Source organism: Urocampus carinirostris, chromosome 10 (genome assembly GCF_059441175.1).
Source record: "Urocampus carinirostris isolate Australia breed hairy pipefish chromosome 10, RoL_Ucar_1.0, whole genome shotgun sequence".
Lineage (NCBI taxonomy): Eukaryota > Metazoa > Chordata > Actinopteri > Syngnathiformes > Syngnathidae > Urocampus > Urocampus carinirostris.
The window spans coordinates 42,822,478-42,834,826 of record NC_142358.1 but is presented as its reverse complement, the minus strand read 5'-3'; the positions used below and the strand labels follow the sequence as shown (position 1 = coordinate 42,834,826).

General features: G+C 38.7%; 1 protein-coding gene across 1 annotated transcript in view; it reads left to right on the top strand.

Moving 5' to 3' along the window:
• Positions 1-12,349, top strand: part of LOC148358976 (roundabout homolog 1-like) — a 362,675-nt gene that overhangs the window by 318,710 nt on the left and 31,616 nt on the right. Inside the window, 3 exon segments of the mRNA XM_088345902.1 lie at positions 754-875; positions 5,624-5,861; positions 10,845-10,966. Coding sequence (XP_088202028.1) covers positions 754-875; positions 5,624-5,861; positions 10,845-10,966 — 482 coding nt within the window.

The window sequence follows — 12,349 nt, the reverse complement described above, 5'->3', positions numbered from 1 at the left end:
GCCCATAGTCTCATCTTGGATATCAGTTTGGTGTCATTGTAAGCATTTGGGAAGAAATAGCCACAGTATAAACTATGCATCAGTGCTCTAATGTTGTCGCTGCCCTCAGTCTCCTTTTAGATAGCATTTTTTGTCATTGTAACCTATTTTGGAAGAAATGACCTAATTTCAACACAGTGCTCAAAAGTTGTTGGAAGCCCATAGTCTCCTCTTTGGAAAACATATCTGTGTCATAGTACCCGTTGCAAAAAAAAAAAAAAAAATAGGTACAACTTAGTAAAACCAAAGTCTAAACTGTGCTTATATCTTATCACAGCCCATAGTCTCCTCTTGGATAACGTTTCTGTGTCATTGTTACCATTTCAGAAGAAATAATGGTTTAGACTCTGAACTTTGCATCAGTGCTTCAAACCCACGACAGTCTGTACTGCTCAAAATTGGTCATGGCCCATAGTCTCATCAGTTTGGTGTCATTGTAAGCATTTGGAAAAAAATAACCACAGTATAAACTATGCATCAGTGCTCTAATGTTGTCGCTGCCCTCAGTCTCCTTTTAGATAGCATTTCTTCGTCATTGTTGCGATTTTGGAAGAAATAAGCACAGTCGTCACTGCCCGTAGTCTCCCCTTAGGTAGCATATGTCATTGTAACCATTTTAGAAGAAAATATCACATTGTAAACTCTGCTTCAGTGCTCAAATCTGGTGTCTGCCCATTGTCTCCTTAAAGATAACACGTGTGTTTTTGCCCACAGACGTTCCCCCCACCAGCCAGGGCGTAGACCACCGTCAGATCCAGAGGGAACTGGGCGAGGTCCTCATCCACTTGCACAACCCCACCATCTTGTCCTCATCTTCCGTCCGGGTGCAGTGGACTGTGAGTGCTAGCTAAACTAATAAAGATCTATATATGTAACTGTGTTGTACCTGTCCCACCAAGGATCCACATTCAGGCTGAACTGGATGATAAGGCTTTTATTACAGTTGCTGCAATGAGCGACACAACGTACACACACCATGGGGTTAGCACCTCCACTGGTTCTCAATATCGTTAGCAGCGCTCTGGAGACTGCTAACAATATTAAACAAATATTTAGAAAATCAACCTTTACAATCATTTTAACACCCATTTTAACAAGGTACTTTTAACAAATGAACGTATAGTGGATTTGACTTTTACAACGAATTGAAGTCGACATATTTTTCAATCTGAATTTTAACCAACATCATCCTTTTTATAGATTTGTGAAAACATAAATAATTACAATAACGAGTACAAAAAACGGGAACAATTTACCTGCAACGAGCGACACAACATACCCACACCATGGGGTTAGCACCTCCACTAGTTCTCAACATCTATGAGGCAAATTAGCATTTCTTAGCATTTCAGTCGAGTACAACGTACGGCAAAACAAACATAAATGGCGACAGAAACAAAACGAAAATAAATCCAAACAGCCTGATAACACCGATTACATTACTGTGATTTGTCAGTTGTGGTTTTAATGCTGTCAATTAATTTTTTGCGGAGCACCAAAAATATCGTTAGCAGCGCGCTGGAGACTGCCAAAAATATCCGCCTTCCGGTCATAAAATCAGAAGCTAAACTAAACCTTACCCCATACCAGCAGGTGGCGCTGTTGGACTCGTCATTGCAGGACACTTATGAACAAAATATACTAACATATTTCAGCAGGAATTTCAACAAAACAAACTAGGTGTTGTCCTTGGGATCTCTTGGAGCCAATCTTTCAGTTTGGGGCTGACTGCCCCGAGTGCCCCACTACCGCGGGAACCACACTGGCCTTGACTTTCTTACCCTTGCTACTTCTCAAGTTTCTCGTGTTCCTTCTTCCTTATCTTGCTGTCAGTTGGGATTGCCACATCTACGATCACCACCCTCCTATGGTCTTTGTCCACCACTCTACTTCTGGTTGGTTATCCAGGGGCTGCCCTTGAGTTTTACAGGGTTATGTTGCCAAGGACATGCATTCATTCATTCAGTGTTGTGGAAGTCTGAGCTTATCGACATAATGAGGACACATTTGTTTAGACAGGAAATTCCAGGCTTGTTTCTCCCGAGTTTAAATGTCAGCGAGTGTTATTATTAATAGCACAACATTAGCAGGGCATCCTTTTGGGCCATTTCTTGGATGTACTCTTGGATTTTCGTTGTTTTAGCCTGGACCGTGGTAGTTATGCTCACTAGCCCTTGGCCTCCCTCTTTCTGCTGAACATATGACCTCAGAGTGGTGTGTTTTGGGTGGAACCCTCCGTGCTTGGTGAGGACTTTTCTTTTCTTGATGTCTATCTCCTCTTTTGGCCATCTTATAATATCAGTCATCATCCTTCCAATCTCCTCTTTCTTCCACTCAGTCACTTCACTTCCACATCCTCTCACATTTAGTCACCCAATAACTAGGGTTTGCGAGACCTTTTGGTCCCCCGCCCCCCTTTTTTTGCCTTGTTGTCTCTTAGGGAGTAGAGATAGAGAGGAGAGGATCCCCAACGTGTTTGGGTGTTGGGCCATGGTCCCACAATTTTTGTGTGTGTTTTTTCCCTTTTTTTATTTTCTTTATTTTTGCAGGACACTTATGAACAAAATATGCAAACATATTTCAGCAGGAATTTCAACAAAACAAAAGTTATTATTACACCCGTTACATATATTCTACGACATTTTACCATAACTCAATAGTTTCTTGTTTATAATGTTTCTAATACTTTAAAGTGGTTGGGTTGGACCTGTACTTGATCCTTAGGATTGCTTTTCCAGGACGATTGGTCATGTCTGTCCTGTAGTCCCGCCTCTTTTTGGTTTGATTGACGACAAGGGTCATTTTTGCGTTGCTAAATGTTTTGAACATGTTGTTTTTTAATAAAACAATGGGAAGTAATTGTAAAGAATGTTCTTAATCGCCTGTTATTTAGCTCGCTGTTGTTTTAATTCACGGGTGTCAAACAGGCGGCCCGCGGGCCGGATTAGGCCCGCTAAGGGATTGAATCCGGCCCGCGAGACACCGCTCAGAGAAGCGCAAGAGAAAAACGAGCTGCAGGTTGAAATATGTCCACTTGATGTTGCCAAAGCCAGGTGCCTCTCTCAACGACGCTGTACTTGTTTTTCCTTCTCTCTCTCTCTCTCTCTCTCTCTCTCTCTCTCTCTCTCTCTCTCTCTCTCTCTCTCTCTCTCTCTCTCTCTCTCTCTCTCTCTCTCTCTCTCTCTCTCTCTCTCTTTTTTTACCTTCTTTTACTCTCTCTTGCTTTTCCCTTCTTTCTTTCTATTTCTCTTAGGTTTTATTTCGCACTCTCTCCCACTCTCTCGCTATTTCTATTTTTATGTATTTCTCTTTGGATTTCTTTCTTTCTATTTCCCCCTCTTTCACTATTTCTATTTTTATGTCTTTCTCTTTGGATTGATTTTTCTCTCTTTCCCTTCTCTCACCATTTTTATCTATTTTTATTTCTCTTTGGATTTCTATTATTGTCTCTCTTTTTTTCTCTTATTTCTTTCTTTTTTTCTTTCTCTCTAATCTACTCGTCCGGCCTCCGAGAGAACATTTCTATCTATCGAGTTTGACACCCCTGTTTTAATTTGATTAATTTTGGCACACTTGGGCTTCCATAGTCAATCCCAGTCGTCCGTTTCAAAATATGCTAAAAGCATCTCCACGTTTTTAGTCGTTTTATTGCAGCGTTTTTTTTCTACCGTGCGATTTATTGGCCACATATTTCTCTCGATTTGGCTCATGCGGGATAATCGTAACCACCTGAGCTGGCAGCTTACTTTAGGCTAATAAAAATCAAAATAAAAACAGCTGTTCACCTTCCACCAGGACTTACCAGGTTATTAGCCGCGTCGTAAAAGTCCCCTGATTGAATTAGCAGACCAGTTAGCCTAGCCTAGCTTGAGAGCTCCATCAGGGTCTCTAATCAGTTCCAGACTCACCGAAAAAGAGTCAGAAATAAGTCGGAAATGTCCGCCTGGGAACTTGTGACAGAGTTTTTGCGGTTTGGTTATGCTACCGTGAATACTTTTCCATCCTTAAGCCAAAAATCCAGCTGTTTGCACCAGCCCGCAGTCTCCGATTGGCTGCAGGGAGCTCCTGAAATGGCCCACAGTCTCCAATTGGCTGCAGGAAACTGCTGCCATGGCCAACCGGCTCCATTAAAAGAAAAGGATTTCATCATTGCATGTAGATACACAACAGAAACAATTTCAATAAACAAACAAATAACAATAGCAGAAGCAGCAGTTGGCCCATAGTCTCTTTAAGGATTACATTTGCTTAACATTTGTAATATTTATTCAGATTAGGCAGAAATGATAACATCCAAATGATTATTGTGGTTTAGTTTTGCTACTGTGAATACTTTTTCATCCTTTAGCCGAAAATTCAGCCGTTTGCACCAACCCGCAGTCTCCGATTGGCTGCAGGAAGCTCCTGAAATGGCCCACAGTTTCCAATTGGCTGCAGAAAATTGCCGCCGTGGCCCACCGGCTCCATTAAAGAAAATTATTTCATCATTACATGTAGATATACAACAGAAACAATATAAATAAACAAACAAATAACAATAACGGAAGCAGCAGTTGGCCCATAGTCTCTTTAAGGATCAAATTTGCTAAACATTTGTAAAATTTATTCAGATTAGGCAGAAATGATAACATCCAAATGACTATTGTGGCTTAGTTTTGCTACTGTAAATACTTTTCCATTCTTAAGCCGAAAATCCAGCTGTTTGCACCAACCCGCAGTCTCCAATTGGCTGCAGGAAGCTCCTGCTATGGCCCTCAGTCTCCAATTGGCTGCACGAAACTGCTGTTGTCGCCCACCGGCTCCATTAAAAGAAAATGATTTCATCATTGCATGTAGATACACAACAGAAACAATATCAATAAACAAAAAAATAACAACTTTTTCTGGCCTCGTCTCCCAGAAGCTGTAGTTTGCCCACAGTCTCTTTAAGGATTCGATTTGCTAAACATTTGTAATATTTATTCATATTAGGCAGAAATGTTGACATCCAAATGATTATTGTGGCTTAGTTTTCGAAGTACAGTGTTATTTTGGTCATGCCCTTAATCTCCATGTGGATAAAGTTGTTCTTCCCTCATTCATCACTTTAGCTGTCACACATATAACTGAATTCACGTGGACATTAAGGGCACGGCAAAAACAAACCTGCTTCTTATCAAGCTAAAGTTTAAGGACTTACATAAAGGATTAAAAATAAGGGTAACCCTGGTTTAGCTTTTTGACGTGCAATGTTGGTGGTATTTGCTGGACACTTAATCTCCACTTGAGTAAAGTTGCCTCCTAGTCTTCAAATTGTCGTGGCATTTAACAATAATATGGGAGAATGAAAAAAAGTAACATATGTTCTTACCCTAATTTAGGTCTGGGACCTGCAACAATTTTTTTGCCGTGCCCTTAATCTCCACTTGGATAACATTTATTGGACTTGTGACAGCTGAAGTGTGATTAAAATTAAAGATGACTTTGAAAGTGAGATGAGACATGCTGGCCAGCGCTTGACTGCAGAATTGTGCTCCAGAGTCTCCACATTATTGCACCTGCCCGTTTTCTGAGCTAAAATGAATGTCTTTGTTTATCCCACTAGGTGGAGCAGCAGTCCCAGTACATCCAAGGCTACAAAGTCCTCTACCGGCCGTTGTCCCCGGACGGGCAGCATCCTCGAGGCGATTGGGCGACGTTCGAAGTCCGGACGTCCGGCCAGGACAGCGCGGTGGTGCCGCAACTCCGTAAAGGCGCCACGTACCAGTTTAAAGTGCGGCCATTTTTCAATGAATTCCAGGGCACCGACAGCGACGTGAAAATGGGACGGACCCTGGAGGAAGGTGTGTGCGGGCTTCCTTTGGTTTGTGTGTGCCGGTTTGTGTGTTAGCGCTTTAGCGCTAGCTTGCGTTTTCGTGTTTACACTCCCATATGCGCAGCAGCATGACGGGGAGGGCACAACAGCTGTTGTCACCAGCCACAGCGGGCTGGGGGAGTGTTTGAATGGGGCGGGGAACAGGGGGAGATTATGTTCACGCGTTCTACACTGTTCGGTCGCATACTCCGCAGTCTCCACAAATAAACGCACGTTATAACCTTTAGTTCACACTCTCACATGCCCGCAGTCTCTTTGAGTATAAAATGTGGCGTTGTTGGATATACGGAAACAGATGAACAGTTGGCACACGCTGACAAAAGCTAAAACAATACCTGATTTTTAAAATGTGGACACTTTTTCTTGCCCTTAGTCTCCACTCGGATAGAATTGCCGATTTGCCAATGCATTTTAGAATAGAATGAGCCAAATTACTAAAGGGTAACGAACACTAACTTTAATTTACATTGTTTCTCTGCCTTTCGAGTCTGCAGTCTTGTATTGGCTTCAAGGGCCCGCAGTCTCTGTCTAGAAAAGAACGAATAAGATGTAGCATTGTTGGATATTTGGCAAGAAATGAAAACCTTGAGCACAAGTTGACAATAGCTAAAACAATGCCTGATTTCTAAAATGTGGACACTTTTTCTTGCCCTTAGTCTCCACTCGGATTGAATTGCCGATTTGCCAATGCATTTTAGAATAAAATGGGCCAAATTACTATCTGGTAACAAACACCCTAACCTTAATTTACATAGTTTCTCTGCCTTTCGAGTCTGCAGTCTTGTCTTGGCTCCAAGGGCCCGCAGTCTCTGACTAGAAAAGAACGAATAAGATGTAGCATTCTTGGATATTTGGCAAGAAATGAAAACTTTGAGCACACGCTGGCTATAGCTAAAACAATGCTTGATTTCTAAATGTGGGTTACTATTTCCTGCCCTTAGTCTCCACTTGAATAAATCAGTGCATCATTTAAGAATAAGCGGGAGTAAACATTTAAAGGACATTTTTAGCTATTGATTCCATAATCTGAACTTTTGCTGCTTCTGCCCGCATTCGCTTTGAGAATATATTGTAGTGTTGTTTGATACATGGCAACAAATGAACACTCTGACAATAGCTAAAACAATCCCTGGTTTCTAAAAGTTGGACACTTTTTTTCTGCCCTCAGTCTCCACTTGGACATAATTGCGAAATCGTTGTGGTATTTAAGTCAAAGTGTGTTTGTTTCTTACAAAACGTAACGTAATTATAACGATAATATACATAGTTGACCTGCCTTTTGAGTGGCTTTTAGGGCCCGTAGTCTCTTTATTGGATAAAAAGAGTCATTTTCATGTTTAAATTAACCAGGAAATATGAACACATACAAAATCAAGCATTGTGATGCTAAACTCTTTAAGAAGTTGGATGTTCATCACAAAATAAAATTTTAAAAATGTTCACCTAGAACATTGTACTATCATCAGTAAAATGATTTGCTGCCCTTAGTCTCTACTTGGATAGAATCCTCATGACGTTCCAATGCTTAAACTTTGAAAGATTATTCATACAATCTACACTTTAGTATGCTAGTATGCGCTAGTTCTTGATTCCACGGTCTCTACTTTGCTGCATGTGCCCGCAGTCTCTAAGAAAACGATTTGCTGCCCTTAGTCTCTACTTGGATAGAATCCCTAAGTCGTTCCAGTACTTAAACTTTGAAAGATAATTTATACAATCTACACTTTAGTTTGCGCTAGTTCTTGATTCCACAGTCTTTACTTTGCTGCATGTGCCCACAGTCTCCAAGAAGAAAATATGTCACAAAATGATAGAAATAAACACCCATTTTACGCAATTGCTCAATCTCTTGTCTCTACATTGTACCTTTTGTTTCTTCACTTGTGTGCGCCAGTCAAATGATTTGCTGCCCTTAATCTCCTTTTGGATAAATACCTAACTATTTTACTCTCATTTTTTTGTTATTAACACTGTGTCGCTATGCAGCTGTGGTTACCATATGTCTTTCTTTCTCTCGTTTACTGGAAATTGTTACGTTTTCAAATGTGTTTTTGTTTTTTCTTTTATTGTGGCTTTTGATGAAAATGATGGCTTTGACGCCCACGCTGGCATTTCAATTTCTCTCTGTCCTGTAATTTTCTTTGAAATGGATGAGGCCTCATTTTTGCTTTCGAACGTGTTTTTGTTGTTTTTGTAATTGCTGTGAAATCATGCGAGTGGGTGAGAATGACATCAATTTAGTACATTAGACCCAAGCATTATTTATGATTTTGTTATGCTCAGTCTCAAATAAAACACAGATTTATTTTTTGGGGATGCCAAAACAAAATGTTGAAAGCTAGCCGGAATTGATAAAAACGGGATGTATTAAAAATCACGGGGCCGATAGTTATACCAGTGTCTGAATAGCCTAGATGGTAAGGTGCCCGCTTTGAGACTGGGAGGTTGGTGGTTCGCGCCCCGGCGGAGTCATTCCTAAGACTTAAAAAGTGGTCGGCGGCGCCCTCTGTTGGCTGCGGCTGCATCGGCTCGCTACAACGGGTCAGGTGCAATCGACATTTCGTTCTGTGTACATTGTTACACAAAATGACAATACAAGGAAATTATTATTATTATTATTATTATTATTATTATTATAAGGTCAGGCACTTACGAAACGTCTTCGCCCGGGTAACACCACAACTTTTTCAAGAAAAAAAAAAATCTTTCGTTTTTATTTATTTATTTATTTATTTTTCCAAATCAAACGTTTGCTTTATTCCGATTTCGAAAATCTTTGTTCTGTTTGGAAATTTCGGAATTTTGGGTAATTTGGCAATTTGAATACTCTGCAGCCAATCAGAAGCCTGCATCGACTAACTTCCGTCTTCCGGACTTTCCCGAGCGTTATAAGGTCGTGCATGTGCATATCATTTCCCGAAGTAGAACCACAGAGAACACAAGAAAAAATGGAGAAGTGGTTAGGAATTAAGCCAAAACCTCAGCCCCAGAAGAAAGATTCAAAAGAAGCTATCAAAATGGATGACGCTACAAAACGTAAATGTACATTAAAAGTATCATGGAAAGAGGAGTTCACGTAGCTTGTAGCTGACGACGCAACCCAAACATTGGATGAATGAAGATATATATATATATATATATATATATATATATATATATATATATATATATATATATATATATATATATATATATATATATATATATATACATGCAATGAATGTTATAAGTAATAAGTAATATTATAAGTAATAATCTTAACGTCTCCGCCCGGGTGGACGACAACTTTTTCAAGAAAAAAATAAATATTTTTGATTTATTTATTTATTTTTCTAAATCAAACGTTTGCTTTATTCCAATTTTGAAATATTTGTTCGGTTTGGAAATTCCGGAAGTTTGGTTCCTTTGGCAATTTGCATACTCAGCAGCCAATCAGAAGCCTGCATTGAATAATTTCGTGCTTTCGGAGTGTTATAAGGTTGTGTATTTCCAAAGTAGATGGTCAGAGAACAGAAGAAAAATGTAGAAGTGGTTAGGAATCGAGTCAAAACCTCAGCCCCAGAAAAAAAGATTCAAAAGAAGCTATCAAAATCGATGACGCTCCAAAACGTAAAGGTACATTAAAAGTATCGTGGAAAAAGATTGTTATCATTTCTGCCTAATCTGGAAAGAGTTCACTTGGCTTGGGGCAGACGACGCAACGCAAGCATTCATTTTCTCAGGTGTTCAAATGTTTATTTGCAGCTATATCAGGTTTGAGACTGGGAGGTCGGGGTTCGCGCCCAGGCCGAGTCATTCCTAAGACTTAAAAAGTGGTCGGCGGCACCCTCTGTTGGCTGCGGCTGCATCGGCCCGCTAAAACGGGTCAGGTGCAATCGACATTTCGTTCTGTGTACATTGGTACACAGAACGACAATACAAGGAAATTATTATTATTAATTATTATTATTATTATATCACACAAGTCAATTGTTAAAACATCTGGATTTTTCTTTTTAGTTTAGCTCCCTCACAGTGGACATGCACCTACGATAAAAAATTCAGACCCCTCCATGATTTCTTAGTGGGAGAAATGGCAAACATCTGGATTTTTCTTTTTAGTTTATCTCTCTTACAGTGGACATGCACCTACGATAAAAATTTCAGACCCCTCCATGATTTCTAAGTGGCAGAAATGGCAAACACCTGGATTTTTCTTTTTAGTTTATCCCTTTCACAGTGGGCATTCACCTACGATCAAAATTGCAGACCCCTCCATGATTTCTAAGTGGGTAAAAGGCAAACACCTGGATTTTTCTTTTTAGTTTATCTCCCTCACAGTGGACATGCACCTACGATGAAAATTTTACCCCTCCATGATTCCTGAGTGGGAGAAAAGGCAAACATCTGGATTTTTCTTTTTAGTTTAGCTCCCTCACAGTGGACATGCACCTACGATGAAAATTTTACCCCTCCATGATTCCTGAGTGGGAGAAAAGGCAAACATCTGGATTTTTCTTTTTAGTTTAGCTCCCTCACAGTGGACATGCACCTACGATGAAAATTTCAGACCCTTCCATGATTTTTAAATGGGAGTAATGGCAAAATTGCAGGGTGTTCATGTGTGATATCTAGTACTTTTATAATGTGGTGTATCATCAACACAGCCCTTATCAAATGCTTTTTCTGTAATATTTCCTCATTTTAGTAACTATTGACACACAAAGCAAGTATTGATTGCTTACTAAATCTAGATAACCAAAAACAGACACACATAGAAATAAATTAACCTTTGTTTATTATGTTTTCTTCTAATTATAGGACGCATTATTTTCAAAATATTTCTATAGCAGTCGGATTTTTTTCAGTTGCCTGTAGGAAAAAACAGTTTGGGTGCATCCCTAATTGTTATCTTTTGTTGTCTGAAAGCTTGTTTTCGGTATAATGCATGCCTTTGTTTGCCCCCCTCCAGTGCCCAGTATGCCCCCCCGCGAGGTAACGGTAACGGAAAGCGGCGAGAACGGCACCACCATCCTGGTCTCCTGGCAACCGCCGCCCGAGGAGGACCAAAACGGCCTGGTGCAGGAATACAAGGTAAGCCATCGGGGACCTTCAAATCCAGGATGGGGAAATACTGACCCCTAGCGGGGGAAGACGGAATGCGCTGCAGCAATTGTCTGGCGTTACATGAATGAATGAATAAATGAATGAGTGAATGGCTCTACTGACATTATACAAGTATAAAAAAATTAGAGGGCTTTTCATAAGTGCAATTAAAACGAATGAAATGTTTAGAATATTTCAAAAAGGATTAAAAACGTTAAAAAATACAATAATGCTATATTATAAATATGTGCATGTTAGCTTATTTACATATTTCTCTTTTTTTATTTTTTGGCCCCTTTTGTTTGTACACAGTTTTTACAAATCATTCAAGTATTTTATTACATTTAGTTTTGCTTTTAGTAGTGAAACAGTAAGACGGTCTTTGAGTTTTTTGTTTCTGACTACCCACATTTTAAAATATCTATTTTTTGCTTTTTATTTCTTTATTTCGTCTTTTAAATATATTGTAGTTCACTAATACATAGAAATTACCTTAAGTGAAAAAGTAAAGTTGATATATTTTAGTTTTTTAACATAGTTTCTCATATTCCATTGTTTTGAGGTCGCTGGTTCGCGCCTCGGCCGAGTCATACCTAAGACTTATAACATTGGTAAAAATGGCGGCGCCCTCTGTTGGCTGCGGCTGCATCGGCTCGCTACAACGGGTCAGGTGCAATCGACATTTCGTTCTGTGTACATTGTTACTCAGGATGACAATACAAGGAAATTATTATTATTATTATTATTATTATTATTTTATTTGCCTCTGAATTCAGTCTACTTTTAAACAGGAGATGTGTTTGAAAATTAAAATGTTATCAAATTAAGTTTTTCTTTTTTAATAGTGTTTTATTTTGGGGGTCACTGTAAATTGATTTTTTAAAATTTGTGTTGTTTTATTAATTTTATTTTTTCACTTGAATTGACTGCAGTTAATTTTGAAATACCATTTAATTTCCCTGAATCAATATTTTTACTAGAAAAATATTTTTATATAATTTTATTTTGGGGGAATAATCACAATTGTATTTCATTATTATTGTTTTTATTTTTGTATTTTATATATATTAATTTGCAATTAACATTTGTCATTTTGATTGAAGTTTACTTTTAATACATTTTTATATAAACTAAAAATATGTTTTTTTATTGGAGAACATTTTTAACACTGTATTATTGTTGTTGTTTTTTTGTTGTTGTTTTTTTGGCGGTCTTAAAATTTTGGCCTAATTATATTCAGATTTTTTAGCATATAATACTTATATTTTGATTTAAATTAAGTTGACAATTTTAGTATATTTTTCATTTTAAATGGTTAAATGGAGTTATTTATTTAATATAGAATTTAAATGTTTGCTAGGACAGAAAATG